This window comes from Orussus abietinus, unplaced genomic scaffold, assembly GCF_000612105.2.
Source record: "Orussus abietinus isolate OABI.00-Male unplaced genomic scaffold, Oabi_2.0 scaffold42, whole genome shotgun sequence".
Taxonomy (NCBI): Eukaryota; Metazoa; Arthropoda; class Insecta; order Hymenoptera; family Orussidae; genus Orussus; species Orussus abietinus.
Genome location: NW_019394787.1, coordinates 67,536 through 83,057, shown reverse-complemented (window position 1 = coordinate 83,057; position 15,522 = coordinate 67,536). Strand labels below are relative to the sequence as shown.

General features: G+C 45.3%; 1 protein-coding gene and 1 long non-coding RNA gene across 5 annotated transcripts; both read right to left on the bottom strand.

Annotated features, from left to right (window-relative positions):
* Nucleotides 1-200: 200 nt before the first annotated feature.
* LOC111674108 lies at nucleotides 201-2,332 on the bottom strand. Its single transcript, XR_002762276.1, has 4 exons — nucleotides 2,249-2,332; nucleotides 1,940-2,135; nucleotides 504-1,499; nucleotides 201-422 (listed from the first exon to the last, which is right to left on the bottom strand). It is a non-coding gene; the product is annotated as an uncharacterized LOC111674108 (long non-coding RNA).
* A 4,249-nt stretch (nucleotides 2,333-6,581) lies between these two features.
* LOC105697329 (L-threonine ammonia-lyase) lies at nucleotides 6,582-14,428 on the bottom strand. Of its 4 annotated transcripts, none has more exons than XR_001103820.1 (6): nucleotides 14,086-14,421; nucleotides 13,441-13,799; nucleotides 12,724-12,886; nucleotides 12,355-12,647; nucleotides 7,976-11,875; nucleotides 6,582-6,808 (listed from the first exon to the last, which is right to left on the bottom strand). XR_001103820.1 is itself a non-coding variant. In XM_012420559.1 (6 exons), the coding sequence occupies exons 1-6, from the start codon at nucleotides 14,404-14,406 to the stop codon at nucleotides 11,539-11,541; spliced, it is 1,386 nt and encodes a 461-aa protein (XP_012275982.1). In that variant the 5' UTR covers nucleotides 14,407-14,428; the 3' UTR covers nucleotides 7,055-11,538. The 4 variants fall into 4 exon arrangements, 3 of the variants coding, with proteins under 3 accessions (XP_012275982.1, XP_012275983.1, XP_012275981.1); XM_012420559.1 differs by lacking the exon at nucleotides 6,582-6,808 and having other exon boundaries at nucleotides 7,055-11,875; nucleotides 14,086-14,214; nucleotides 14,302-14,428; XM_012420560.2 differs by lacking the exon at nucleotides 6,582-6,808 and having other exon boundaries at nucleotides 7,055-11,875; nucleotides 14,086-14,214; nucleotides 14,311-14,421.
* Nucleotides 14,429-15,522: the final 1,094 nt, after the last annotated feature.

Below are 15,522 nucleotides of genomic sequence, written 5' to 3'. Positions count from 1 at the left end.
TTCATTCAAGTAAACTGAAATAAATTTTCACAATTCCGAAGAAATGTTGCATCGATTTCAATCGAGTTTATATTTTCGTTAAATAATTACTCTTTGAATTAAAGAAATATTTCTCTGGCTCAATGAGATCTTTCTCTCGGTGCAATTGTAGGTGTTAAATGGATTTTCACAGGATTTACTTTCATGTGCTTGAGGTCCAATTTTTTACCTTAAAATGACAGATATTTCCAGTTTTCTTATTTGTAGACCTAAGATAAGACTTCATTCGACAATAAATCAGGACGTACGAAGGTAAAGAGACTTAGAGAAATTAAACAGGACCAAAGGAGGTCTTACGTTATGCAAGTTCAAAAGAGGGCTCAAATTTCTGCTCGGATATATCCTGGTGTAATCGTAATCCCAGTCTTGATCCACGAAGAGTTCTAAAATACAGAAATATTAATTCTTAGGAATTCAACACTCCCCAACTTGGCGTTATGAACTCTGTGGCATTTTACACATACACATGGCTTCGTGCATACGTATATGTACGTATGGAAGTGTGTACATTTGGCGCGGTTTCCGAAATTCTAGAGGAAATTCGGCCGCCCCTTTTAATTTTGGGCGAGATTCTAAGTGCCTTCTTCTGCAATCAATAGTTTCCAGCTGATCGGAATTTCGGAAGATGCAGCATCCGTCTCGGTGCATCGGGATGCAGGGGGACCGGCCGTGCATCTCGCGATGCATGCGCCATGCAAAGAAGCTCGTGACGCGTGCATTTTTAACGAGGTGCGCCGAACACACCCCTAACTTCGTCCCTTGTGCCATCCTGTCGGCCATGAAGGGTGCAGGGAACGACCAGGGTGGCACTCGAGCCGTCTGAACCTCGTATGAACCTAGACGCACGGAATAATTATTACAGTTTCAATATGTGAACGCGGAGAGGTGAAGAGTCACGTGACTATCTAGACGCGTGAAGAAGAGAGGGAGGTCCTTTTATCCCGACTTTTCATTTCACGGAATTAATATGCACATGGCCCGCTTTGTTATTTATAATGCCCTGCATTGTCCCCTGCATAGTCGCTGAACGTAATCACGGCCATTTTTTATCAAACGCTAATTTATTCCCCGCAGTATCGTCGGAGTTTAACCGTTTAATTACACATGGAGATTCCCGAGATTTCAGAGATTTCAGAGATTCCCGAGATTAAGAGTGGGGACAAAAATGAACAACTCGCCAGGGGAATTAGAGTAATTAATTGCGTCCAAGGGAGCCTTTGGAAATCCTTTTGAGCCCCTGGGCATTTTGGAAAACATTAATAAATACAATGGAAGATATTTCATCCCATTTTCGTCATGCTCTCCTTTATGTTCTGCCGCATCGATGAAATGGAGCCCTTCAAATCCGTTTCGGCTTTATCGAGAAATTGTTTCCGGTCACCGTCCACCAAATCTGACAAGACTTGTATGAAGTCTTCAGGTGTATTCGGCTTGGTCGGCTTGTTGGGTCGCAGATACACCTGCGGGGGTATTAATTTAATATTTAGGGGGGTGTAAAAGTGACGTCTAAGGGGCCAATTGTTCATGAAACTTTTCTCTAAACGGAGTGTAGCGGATCCTTTCAAACTTACTTTTTAATATGAAGGTTGTAAGGGAAACCCTTACACCCATGAAATTTCATTTTCTATAAGAAAATGTAGAAACGTCTATAAAAAAATTTATACAAAAAACAAATTTCATGGGTATCAGGACTTTCCTTACAGCCTCTATATTCACGTTGTAAAGTTTGAAAAGACTCGGTACATCCTGTTTGGAAAAAAGTTTCATAAACGAGACCCCTTTGACGCCACTTTCACATCACCTTAAGGAACACGGGGTGAATTATTATTGCACATGGGGATGAGAAATGTTAGGTCGATTTTTATCGAGGGGATGTAAATAGCAAAATAAGGAATCTCACTTGAAGGATAAAGCTCGCCAGGATGCAGATCGCCAGGACCTTCTTCATGGTCGTTAAAGTGCGCGAATGTTCGCACAAAGTGCACCGTAGATTCTGATTGCACCTCGGGTTGCAACTCGTCCTACAACTCGTACTGCAACTCCGTGTTCGTTTATCGCACTCGCCATGTTTTATATACACCGACAGAAGAGATCACCTGCCGGAAGGAAGCGTTATTATCCTGCGCCTGAAATCGCCTCTCCTCGGCAGAAAATTGTGCCGTCGTTTTGACATCGCCTGCATTTGCATACGCTACGTGCATGCAATTACTTATGCACAAACGTGTCCCGGAAAATCCGGATAATTGAAGGCGCACGTCCAGGGAGAAAATGACCGTAAAAGTGCATTATGCCGTGGTAAAGATGTGCACTCTCTCGTGGAAAACCCAATGTCACCTGCAGCACAGTCGCAGGATTAGCCGACCGAAATTCATAAAATATTATTCCTCTGCAAGGAAAAAAAAAAAAAGAAACGTGTGTCTTAAAGCCGATTTCATCTAGAGGAGACATTTTTACCGCGATGAAACGTCTTAAATTAACCTGCCGAGTACAGAAACGAGGTAAATAAGTCTTCGCGTGCGTGTAGGTATTTGGCGCGAAACTCTGCCGAGTCTCTGGATATCTACCGAGACGCTCACCAGGGGCGCGCGAGTATATACGTGTTTCAGTGCTCAGGGACGAAAAAAGAGAGTCTTGGCGCCATTCGGAAGGTTTTCCCTTTCTCGGGCCATCTCCGAAATTCACGAGTCGTCGATCAGGTCGGAAAAGGGCAGAAAAGGCGGCGAAAGGACGATTGAAAGATCGACCGTAGAGGCGAGCGGGAACCTCTCAATCCTGATTGCTACTTAAGTTCCTCCCGTGGACGATAATGGTCCCTAAAGTTAGGGACTTCTCCTCGTCCCAGAAAGTCGAGGAGAAGAGAACATTCGGGGCTGGTGCACTTTTCCGAGCAGTCGCTTCGAGCGGAGAGCAAAGAATCGCGGTGCTCTCTTGGCGTCGCGTTTTCCCCCTGCCCCTCTTTACCTTTCCAGGCCGGTTAGGGAAATTACTTTTCCAAAAGAAACGCCCGGGACCCCGGTTTCCACGACTTCGGAAAACGCTCCACTCCGTGTCTTCGAGACTTCCCCACCATTTCCCTCTTTCTTCTCGGCCTGCCGCGGCGAGAAATGGCTCCGTTATGACTTCCGGAATTCCGAGGGGAAAATTTTCGTCAATCCAGGTTTTCCTTTCCTCCCCGAGCCCAGAAGCGGGAAAAGCTTCGAAAACCACTTCGAAAATTGCGTTTCATCGGGGAGAGAGAAACGTGTATTCTTGTTCATATGCCCTGAGAAAAAAAGATTCATCGAACCAATGAAGCATCTCTTGGAGTAATACCAAAGAAACGATTTCTTAATTCAAAGAATAATTATCTCACTCAGAATAACCTCGAATTCCGGTCATTACTCCGAGGAAACGTTGCATCCAATTAATTCGGGTTTCTTTGAATTAAATAATTATTCTTCAAATTAATACAATACTTCTTTGGTTGACATTCTTTTTTTTCAACGTAGAAGCATGTACTATACAAACTTTCAATGTCAATTTTTGAAAAATTCCACTTACGTACATAACTTCTGTCTTTTATGGAATAGTAAATCACGATTTTCAATCACAGGGTACACGCGAAATCTTATTTAAATGACATGTTCTCTAAATTACATAATCTTGTTCAGAGTCCATTTTGATAAAAAAGAATTATTTCAGCTAAGTTTTCATGACAAATGCACCTGTGTACCCGCGTGATTAGGGGGGGAAAAATCGGGAAATAACAAAATGATCGATCGCCAATGGAGAGGGATGATTTCTGGTATTTATCGAGAGGGTTTCTGAAAGATCGGAACGACAAACCGTGACAACACGGTTAAATAAACCCCGAAATGCATCGCCGGATGCTACCCTCCTGCTGCAGCTCGTGCATCATCTTTGTATATACGAAATCCGAATGTCCATCCGCCGGCCCCATTAATCCTCCGTTTTCGAGGGCGATATGTATTTTCACTACGTGACTAAACATCCGACGCCATTCCTTAATTTATGGAATGCCGAAAATCTCGAAGCAAAACTGCTCTTACGAATTTCACTTCCCCGGATGTCTCGTTACTTCAATTGCGATATTTCGCACGGCACCGTTTGTCGCGTCAAGGCGTTGTTGACTTCTTCCTGGAACTGCTCGTTTTATTATCATCGACATCGCTGACTCCACTTGACAAAACGAACTTACATCACGGCTCGCAATTATCCAATTACGGCGCCACAAAGGCTCCTTTACGAAACTCGGGAAAAAAAGTTAAGAAGCATTGCGTAAGCTGATTCGTTTGCCATTATTGGGAAGGCCCCGAACAATGCTTCGTAATATTTAAAAGAGAATTTTTTTTCGAATTTTTAGAAAGGCCAGGTTGGTTTGGAAAAATTTCGGGATTTTTTACTTGTTTTTTAATTTCCAGGAAATTTTCTTAACGCCCCATTGATCTATAATGAAGCGATCTGATCGGATATTGACGACGACGTTGATAGGGCCTCCACGTCCGGCAATTCTGCCATCAATCCCGATAATTAAGCTAATAATTTAACGTAGCCTGTCCCGTGGGACCCATGGAACGCCGCTAAGAGATGAGTTAACGTTGATAGCCTTCGAGATAGTCCGAGATGTAGGCACCTTCCATACCGATCCAAACTTGGAAATTGATCCATGACTTCCAAATTTGACCATGATCCCAAATTTTTTAGCGAGAATTTAAATTCGCTACAAGAATGAAAGAGATATCGTCCGATCGATGTCTTATCCGCAAAAAGACGCAATTGTTATATACAGAAATTGCAAATCCAAAAATTGCAAATGGAGGCTAGGTGCTCACAAAGGAACTACAGGCACTCAAAATGTTTCCTACTTATCAGGAGAAGGAAAAAAGCCGATAAAAGTTCTAACAGTCGAAGAACACGATGTTTAGCCGGGCTGAACAAGAGACGCGTATCGCTAGTTACTTTTTGCTGGAAATTGAATCGCGAAATGCACGTAGGGATTTTGTGACGAATGAAAAAACCCGAAGGAAATTTCTGCAGGTCGTGCAAATAGGTGGATCGGCGGCATAGCGCGCGACCGTAATTGCACTTTCGTCGAGATTTTATTTGCCGCTCGACATCGCCCGTCGCGGCCCGCCGTTTGCGGAAAGCCCGTTTGACGGAAATAGGACGTCAAATTAAGGTCCATGCCCGATTTCGAGAAGGGCGAGATGACTAGAATTTCCCGCGCGCCCCACCATCCGAAAAGCGGTCCAAGCGTGAATGAAGACTGACTCCACACCCTTAATTCCCACACCGAGAAAAGAAATTCATTGAACCGAAGAAATATTTCCATACTTCGTACCATAATTATTTCCTTTAAATAACCTGAAATAAATTCTCACAATTCCGAAGAAATGTCGCATGCCATATATTGGAATTTATTCGAGTCAAACAATTATTCTTAGAGATGACAAAATATTTCTTTGGTGGAATGAAATTTTCTCTCGGTGTAATCAAATATTCAGATACTACTACCATCGCAAAACTGTTTGTATAATTAATATTTCGGTAAAATATGCCACAGAAGTATGAACGAAATAAATGGGGAAAAAAGTCAAATAGGGTCTAAGTGGACCCGTAGAGAACTTGGAGGTAAAATATTTAAAATTGGTCCCGGGTGTTGTTAATTATGTCCATTTTGCACGAAACTTATCCCGGATTTTTCCCTCTCGTCCTCGTTATTGGAATGAAATTCCTGGCTGTCGGGGTCGCCTAAGGGAGCGACTTTAACGAGCACTGGGAACAGTTTCTTTCGCACCAATTGCCGGCGAGTACTCGCTCGCGAGGTACGCACTTGCTCCGCAAAGCTGAAACGGGAAGGACAAAACAGACCTGACAAAGAGTCGCTGCTCTACCTCGAAGAGAGTGGTATCCACTAATGAGCAACGACTATCCATTCTTTAATCGTACTCGGCGCACGTTAAAACGCGATCTACGCGGACCCTGCGTACCTCGATCCTGGACAAAAGATTCCCCGAAGAGGATCTGGATGGGAATGGCATACAGGATGGCTCAAAAGTTCGCCTCTTTAGTTATACCCTGAACTCCTATCGGAAAAGAATTTTCTACCTGCCTTAAATCTAAATCAAAATTCAAGTACCACTTAAATAAAATAATTCCGTCAATCAAAGAGAATCCTGGAATTATTCGCTAATTTATAAGAGGCGTTCATTTGGAACGTGACCATTTCCAATTCCAAAATGTTCCATTTATACTATTTAGATCACAGGTACACTGAAATGAAAGTGCTCAATGTGCCATAGAAATATTTTGTTAATTCCACGATTTAACACACACTGGAATAAATTGGATGCAACATCTCTTCGGAGTTGACGATTTATTTGAGTTTGTCTGAATCGACAAAATTATTCTTGGAATTAATGAAATGATTCCTTTGATACTGGTCGCAGAAATGTTTCTTTGGTTCGGTGAATTTCCTTCTTCTGAGTGTAAGGATCACTGTGGCGGATTTTTCGAATCTGATTACCTGGTATAAAAAATTGCCGGTTTCCTGTACCGATAGCAGGAAGAGGGAGTGCCGCGGGTACATCTCGTAATCCCGTATAGCATTCCTCTTAATTAGGATCCATGGCCAAGTGGTCAAGATACAGTCTGCAGTCCAGGAAACTGGTTCACCAGCCGGCCAATCGCTGCTCGAGGATTGTGCACCAGGTCTTGCCGCATACGTCGGCTAATTGCACGACTCGGTGCAGGAAACCTTGCATCCAGCCTTACTTGGAAGAGCGATTAGGAGGAATTATTTAATTTCTAAAAATAATTCATAAAATGTAAAACTAAAATTATTAAAAGGAACGAACAATTTTCAACCGTCACTGATCTCAGTTTCGTATCTCACATTCCTCGAATTCGAAGATTTCTATCGGGTACACATAATAAATAAAAATAAAATTTCAATTTTCAAGAAAAAATAAGTGTTCTCAGTTCTAGTCTGGAATAAACCCGAAAAAAAATTTTTTATTACATTTCACGAGCATCGCGTTTTTCCTTCGTTTCTCCATAATCACGTGCTGAAGTTTCTAAGGATTCGGTGAAATCAGCTTAAAGAAAAGTTCTATAAACATTTTGACATTTTCATATATACAGAATGACTTTTCCATAACACCTTAAGGCTTCTAGAGAACCCTAAAATGCACTTTAAAATACTTCGGAAGTCCCAAAGACTACGTGATAATAATTGTATCATTTCTTTTTCAGTTTCCTCATTTTTATGACAAATGATTATCCAAATTCGCGGTTGCTGAATGCCGTCTGAACGTGTTTCGCATCTCTCAAACGAGCATCGGTATCAATCGCCGGTTCGAATGGGAAACGCATTCCGCCCCTCTGCGGGGGTAGATTTACAATGTCCCGAATAAAGGGGAGCAGTTATGGGTGGTGATTTCCCGACTTGAAAATGGCGGAGTCGGTGCAGTTAGATCCACCTGGCATCCCCGACGTCGCGATGTCGGAGCACGTTTACGTCGACGGGTCGGCGTTTACGGCTGCGTTTACATGTCGGTTTCCCTGAGTCGACGGAATACTAACGTCCGTATTAATAGAAACCCCCCCTAATTACGGGAGGTCGCAGCTGAGGGTCGTCGTAATTGTCTGCGAGATCCGAACCCTGGACCAATGTCACTTCTCATCTAATATCCTCGGTACAACAAATTTTCCCCCATTCCACCCAACATGGATTTGTCAAACCTATTTCTCTAAACAATTAACTCATTTGCATCATGGCTCTATATACATTACCAACTTCATAAATCTTGCAAAACAAGTGAACGGTGTAATTCGATTACGCTCTTGATGATAAGTACATTCATCATGTGCGAGTGAAAATGAGGGGAAAAAAATCGTCAATGAAGGATATTAATTTTACTGTAATATTAAGTACCAATTCACTCCTCTCGGCGGACCCGAGTATCTTCCATCATCTCACGTAGCATCCCTCTGCAACTCTTCCGGCGTTCCTCCTCTTCGAGCTGCCTTCGAGCGACGTCTTTGAGCCAACAATCGAATAACTAGTATTATTATACATATAAATGCAAATTGGCAGTCGGGATATTTACGCTAATGGAAAAATATAATCGCTGAGGCTTCGTGCCCCTCCTCTCCCAGGCTTTCTCGGCGTCTCTTTTGCATCCGAGTTTCCGGTTACTTCTCTCTTCCCTCGCCTATTGCTTGCGCTAACAGAATGGCCTATTGTTTCGGAAGAGAAAGTTCCCCGGGAAGAAAGGCGGAATCGAAGAAAGGGGCTGCTCTTCTTTCTCCTTTACATTAATTCGCCTGTCCACTTTCACTGTTATAATTTTCCCGGGGTTCCCTTGCCTCTTCTTTCCTTCAGCAGCGGTTCTTTTCAGGGAGGGTTTTTTCTTCCCCAGGACTGAATCTCTTTTTCGCAAATTTCGTTGCCGGGGTGATTGTTCTTCGAGGGATCTCCGTTTCCCTCCATCTCGCCATTGTTTATTGGTAGAGTCCCGGATCAAGATTTTCGCCCATTGTCATTTTTGTTTAGCCTCGAGTCCAGGATTGGGGAAAATCAGGATTTCTAGGGAATTACCGAAAAATCATTGTCAACCCTTCGCGCCGACTGGAGAACCTTTACACCCCATTTCCACCCTCGGATTGACATTCTGGCAACCACTTTATTAAGCGGCCCTTAACGTCGCATTAATTAGGGAACTTTCCAGCATTAGGGCCGTTTAAGTTATTCACTTTTGTCGAACTGAAAGTCCTTTCGTTTACACCCACCCCCGTTTCGGCACTTTTCCCGGAATTTCTGACGAAATAAACCCTATCCCATATTCAGTGGGCAAAATGGGAGGGAGATTGACTTTTCTCGCTTTCCTTCTACCCTTAAAAGCAGCCCCAAATTGAAACCGGGACAGTAGGAAATTAAATCGCCCTTCGATAAAGGGATGAACCCTGCGAAGGACCTCGCGAAGAGGCTGAATTTCTGGAGAGATGCGAAATCGCGTTTCTACCCGGAATTTTCGGGAAATAAAAGGAAAAACTCACCGCGCGATAGAATCAAGGGGCGAATCCACCCGGAAACGCGGAATCGGGGTGCTTCCGAAAGAATTTAAAAGCGGCTTAAAACCGCCGCGTGTCCCTTTCATTTTATTGTCACCGTAAACGTCCGGCCAGGATTACATTTACTTCCATTTTGATTCCTTCAGGACCTCTCTCCATTATGACCGCCATTCCTACTTTCTTCCTCGAGAAAAATGTTTAAAAGTCGCATTTTTTAAACGCTTCGTTTGGGGAAAAATATTTTCTGTTACGGGGACGGAGGAAAATGGCGGCCGCGAGGGAGGCGGAAATGGCGACCGTGAAGGTGATTTTTTTGGAAGTTTTGCTTTTTTTTCAAGATCGAGCTGTGCTCCAGCTCGTATTAGATTTTATTCATGCGCCCCTTACACACCCTGGGTATGGGGTGAAAACCTGAAGCAGTCGTACCACCCGCTAAGGCGAATTTCCTACCGGCAATAAAAGCGATTTATCGATGCCACAAAATGGCGGCCTCCTTGCTCGGCCTCCCGCGCGCTCGTACTTCATTTTGCCGATATTAAATGCTGTAAATTCGGGTCTCGTGCGCCCCCTCCCCCGAAATAGGGAAAAAAACAGGGCCTCGCGGAAATTCCAGAGGGAAACTCAGCCTTTAAGTCTCTTAAAGTCTCGGTAGCCATTTTTAACTAGCTCTGAAAGAAATAATTCCAACTCAGAGGTCGATCGATCGCGTTCGGCCATTTTAGAAACATCTATTAGAAAATTCAAAACTGAAAATCATCCTACGAGGAGTATCACGAAGAAAAAATTGTTGCATTAAGTTGTGACAAAATTGAGTGAAATTCTTCCTTTCGACGCCCTTCGGCTCGATACGCAACGCAGGGTTGACAGAAATCCATCCGTTTGTCGATCGATCTATCGATGGGTGTCTATAAAGGCGTACAAACGCGTAAACACATAAACGGGGACCTTAAACGGCATTTCCAATCGCCACGACCGATTCCAGGACCTTTGGGACGGATCTAAAAGGACGTCACTCGCCTGCTTCGGTTTAACGAGAAATCGCGCCTCCTCCCTGAGAGCGATCCATCTAATTTTATCTACCCCATATATTTCGGGATGGGTATGTACAGCAGCACATACATGCATTACGTACATGCACGTCGCTACGGCGCGGCCATTAAACAAGCGTATTTCGTCCTGCAGCGTCCTCCTCGGGAATAGAGAGATCCGTCCGCCATTTTGTTCGGATCCGCGGACCGAATATCAGATGTCGAAAAAAAATACACCCTCGGAATGAAAATAATTGACATTATTAATTCCAGTAAGAATACACGAAGTGGTTAAACAGACCTGTGAATCGCACCAGGGGTGGAAAAATGCTTTACATCGCGGCGAATCCCAAAAACGCGAAAACCGGGGAAAGGGACGGAAAAATTCGATAACGCTAAATTATTCGTTCCGGGTAGCACATTCTATTCAAAAGCGGAATTCTGCCCAGCTGGTATCCGGGAACCGAAACGCGAAACTCCAGGAGGGGTGGGAAGGCGAAAAAAAAAAATAAGCACAATGTTTTTGCAGAGGTGGGACTTCGCGGCGTTTAATCAAATTCTGATTGTGATGAAAAATGGCTGGTTTTGCGTTACCATTTCATTTTGAGCTTCGATTATGGCTTCGGAAGCCACCTGCAATGGGTCTGATTAGCGGGGAAGGTTTTGGAATGAAAATGGGAGATTTTGGGGAGATTTTTTAGGGGGAGAGGGGTTGTAGCGTTAGCGATTAGCGCGGGTTTATGCCGGATCTCACCCCAGGATGAGGGGCAGTTGGCAACCCTCGAGACCGAGTAATGAAACCTTGGCTCGCATTTGGTCGACGACACTTTGGAGGCGGCCATGGCGTCGCGTTCCCGGTTAAGACGATGCCGAAACGAGATAGGGGTGTAATGGACGTTAGGTTCGCCCCCGGTACGAGACATTGAATTAAATGGGGTGGCCAGCAGTTACATTTCCTGGAAAGCGGCCCCAAGGCCTTTAACGATTTCAGTCACGTATCCTCCACTTCTCTCCCAACCCTTTCCCTAGCCAACCCCTATTTATCCCCCTCCTGTACTGAGTCGTGTCCGTCACGAGGTTGCCGAATCCCAACGCACCTCCGAAATGATCCCCGGGTCCATTTTTATACCCTGAAGAGCGCTGGACTTGAAAAATGATGAGGCATGTCCCGTAAATCGATCGTGAGATCGGTGGTCACTTGATTTTCTCAAGTGAAGTGGAGGTGAGATGATGAAGTTGGTGTTGACTATGAAGACGATGATGAAGACGCTTGTTTTTGGTGGTGGGCGGTTCATTCTGGGATACTATAAGGGGTATCGTGGTCCCTCTCTGTTTCGATCTTGAAGAGGTCCCACCGACAAGATGGCTGAGTTGTTCGAGCAGTCATCCATTTCGCTCACGAGGGATGATGAATTGAGCCGAAGACGACCTTCCGGTAGTTTCGATGCAGCATCTTGCGGAGCTCCTCCGAATGGACGCTGTCCCTCGTCTCGCAGACCACTTTGACCTCGACGCTGAAGATGTCCGACATTATCCAGGCGCGCTCGTGCATGATGTCCTTGATGGAGACGCCGATCTCGGCCAGCATCCTGCAGAGCTCGGCGATCCCCCCGGGACGATCGGACACCGTCACGCTGAATTTCAGAAGTCGTCCTTCCGCAGCCAGACCTCGTTCGAGACACCTGCCCAGGATCGTGGTGTCGATGTTGCCACCGCATAGAGGGATGACCACCCTGGAGAGAGACCAACAACCTCATCCCAGCTCGAAACGGAACCAACGATCTCGAACTCCCACCAAGCAAAATCGATGTTGATCTTGATTATCGCAACACTCGAGTATTTAAGGCGATGAGAAAGTGGCATGAAGGAATTCTCGTTTATAAAACTTCTCCTAGCTGGGTGTACCGAATCGTTTCGACCTCCATAACATCAATATGGAAGAATCTAAGGAAGGTCTCGATACGCATGAAATCTCCATTTTCTTTTTACATTTCTTGCACGCATTTATTTTTTTAATTTGTCTTAACATTCAAATTTTATAACTGCCAGGACCTTCCTCACAGCCTCCGCGATCACGAGTTGAAGTTTCAAATGATTCGGTGCACCCAGCTTTGAGAAAAGTTTTATATATATTTTGACGTTTCGAGGTATACAGAATGGCCCTTTCATATCCCCTTAAGATCAATTTTGCAGATCACCATAGAAGACATACCTCTTTCCTTTCAACTCATCCAACTGCCCAGCCAGGATAGCCGCCAACCCGGTCGCTCCAGCCCCTTCGACGATGCACTTCTCGTTCTCCACGAGTTTCAAGATGGCGATGGCGATCCACTCCTCCTTGACGACGACCATTTTATCGATAAGAGGGTTGGCCGTGGCGAAAGCATTGTATCCGACCATGGGAACCGCCAAACCATCGGCCAAGGTGGACTCAATGGTGGTGTAGGTTGGCCTGCCGGACTCCCTGGCAGCGGTGAAGCTGGCGCATCTCTCGGACTCCACCCCCTGAAGAGGAGCGGAGATTCGGTGATCCTAAGGGTTCCTAGGCTCCCATGGGTATCCAGAGCTGGTCGGTACTCACGATGACGGTCACGTCGGGGTATAACGTCTTCATCGCCAGAGCTACCCCAGCAATTAGGCCACCTCCACCAACCGGTACCACCACTGCGTGGATATCCGGGACCTGCTCGACCACCTCCAATCCCAGCGTGCCCTGGCCGGCCATAATGTCCGGGTGGTCGTATCTGCGGGAAGATAAAAGGATCTCTCCTTGGGTGTCCGAGTCGTCTTTCTCCGCTAAACGGATTAACGAGCGGCACCGAGGCGTTCTCCAGGGACCAGGTGCCCCAGCTGGGAGGTCGAGTCTCTCGGATTAATTTTGCAAGGAGTCCCTTTTCGAACTCCCTGGAAAGCCTCCGGCCTCGGACCAGTCTTGTCGATTGTCGCATTTTAGGTCGTTTCGTATTTGCATACCCGGTACCGCATGCCCGGCGCACTCCGCCCTTAAACGACCTGACGATTATGGACCGATCGCCCGTAATGGGCACGTAGCGTTAATGTCGTCCGCATGGAAATTACTTGTTTGCACGTGGGTACGTGTCCGTTGGACGCTATCGCCCCGTAATTGTTGGGATATTGAAATTCAAAGGGCGCCGCGAAAAGGGGACGCGCTCGCCCGGAATCCGCGCTGCATGTCGATGGCCCTTCGATCAGCGGCCGCCATTTTTTTTTTCCAGTGTTTGGACGGATTTTCGGGTTTTTATAAAATTCGGGGACTATTGTTGGCTTTCCTACATACCCGTTTATGTATGTTAGTCCTTTCTCCTTTGCCAGCTTAAGGGCGATGCGTTTTGCTTCTCCCATTTCCGCGCCCTTCACCACCACTTCCGCTCCGTATTGTCTGCACGCCGCGATCTTCATGATCGGCGCCAACACTGGCATCACCACCGTCACTGGAATCCCTAGGGTTGATCCATGGTAGCATAAAGCCAGGGCATGGTTCCCTAGGGATGCCGAAATCACCCCTTTGCTTCTCTGCTCCTCCTTCAGCATCACGAGGGCATAACGGGCGCCCCGCTCCTTGAAGCTTCCCGTCGTCTGCAGGAAGTCCATCTTCAGGAAGAGGTCCACTCCCGTCATCTTGGACAGTCGGGATTGCTGAAAAATTGAATTCGTTAAAAATTGAATTTTTTTATTATAGTATTACCCGTCTTCAGGTAGTTAATTATCAGATCAGGGCATCTTGATTTGAAATCGCGATTGGTGCAGGTTTAAATTGTTATCGAATCGTTCTTTTTTCATTAATAGCAAGTGTCGAATCATTTTTTTTTTTTAATAGCAGCCATCGAACCATTTTGTTTTTAATAACAGAAATCGAACCGTTTTTGTTTTCCAGAAAATTATTCATTATGAAGAGATTGTATGGGAAAATTTAAGGATTTACCGTGCAAGGAGTCTTGATAATCCCGCCCTTGATTTTGAAAGCAGCCGAGGTGATGTCCTCGAAGGTGATCTTCTGAGGATTGTCCTCGATGCAAAAGGGATCCTGCAGATCCCCTTCGTCCCCATTTTCCTGAAAAGCAAGGATTACCAAACCTCGCGAAATTTCTTCACTTTTTTTAATTAAATTGGCACTGTTTTTCTTTTTTATTATAATTACGCCGGTCACCCCCGCGAGTGCAGAGTCTTCGCCGGTAAACCGAGAGGATGATCCCTGAAGTGTGGAGGAACCTGGACCATCTGACATTTTGTTAATATCCCACATCTAAAACTACGCGAACTTGAATGCGCACACTGAGAATTGGCGATTTTAGTTTAATAATATTATTGAACTTCCCTCTCCTCCAACTCGCACTCGACGCAACCGCTCTCGTTATCAAACTCCGCGATAACCCGTTGACCTGTTCATTAGTTACGCCAAACTTGCAGCTAATTTAAATAAATCGCGCCGTTTGTGCGAAAAGAAGCACTCCTTATCTATTTTGCCGTCGACTAAGCGCCAATTTGCAATCGGCCGCAATCCCGATACAATGCAATTTTTCCACCCGAGGTTTAAAGACTAGAAATTGATAAGCGATTGTTTTTCCCCTCGGCCAAGATTATTGAGGTTGGCTGGAATTTTCCTCGTGGCGATTTAACACCACTGGATATTAAATATGAAATATTTTTTAAATATGAACCGTGGAAACCGAGAAACTTACCAGAAACTTATCGGCGTTGAACTCCAAATTGTACGACCTCTCCTCCATGGCAATTTTCGAAAACGACTCGTAGCCTCGATGAGCAATCCTCAAGTGGTGTCTGGCTAGAAATATCTCCGTTAAAGTCTGATAACCTCCCAAAATCCCTGATAAAATACCTCCGAATTCGACCTACTACCGAATGATCTGGCACAGATTAGGAGGCCTCTTCAGCAATGATAAAGGCCTCTTCAAAGTCTCCAACGTTTCGAGTTTGGACTCTTCCTCGAGATAAGTTTGTTGTGGCGGGGTTCTTCACGGTAATCTTGTAATTAGCCTTCCGCTGATTATAATGTTTGTTGAGGAAAGCTAGATAATTTCCGGCCTTCGTTGCAAAAGAGTCTCGACTTTTGGCTGGAATTAATTGAAGCTTTTTCCCGGATTCCGGAGATGGTCGGGATAAGGCACGGAAGTGGGTATGCACTCGTTTGGAATGCATAGAAACGCCTCGGCGGAACTGCTAGCCGGTGTCCGCGTGCACTTGCAGTTGCAGTTGCCCCCGCAAGCGAGTGCGCTGACACGAGCGAGGCTGTTCAATTTGCATATGCACTCGCGGCCTACCGTATCGCATATTGGCCGTGGCCAGGATCTTGCATCTGGATATGCACATGCAAAAAAGACGGGGACCCTCGCTGCAGCTG

What these genes read in the sequence shown, in the direction of transcription:
- LOC105697329 (XM_012420558.2), bottom strand. Translation starts at nt 14,406, where the DNA reads ATGTGGGATATTAACAAAATGTCAGATGGTCCAGGTTCCTCCACACTT. An exon ending in GGACTAACATACATAAACGG is followed by an intron (nt 12,887 to 13,440) that starts GTATGTAGGAAA and finishes ATCTTCCCGCAG; the next exon opens with ATACGACCACCCGGACATTA. An exon ending in GATGAGTTGAAAGGAAAGAG is followed by an intron (nt 11,876 to 12,354) that starts GTATGTCTTCTA and finishes GTCTCTCTCCAG; the next exon opens with GGTGGTCATCCCTCTATGCG.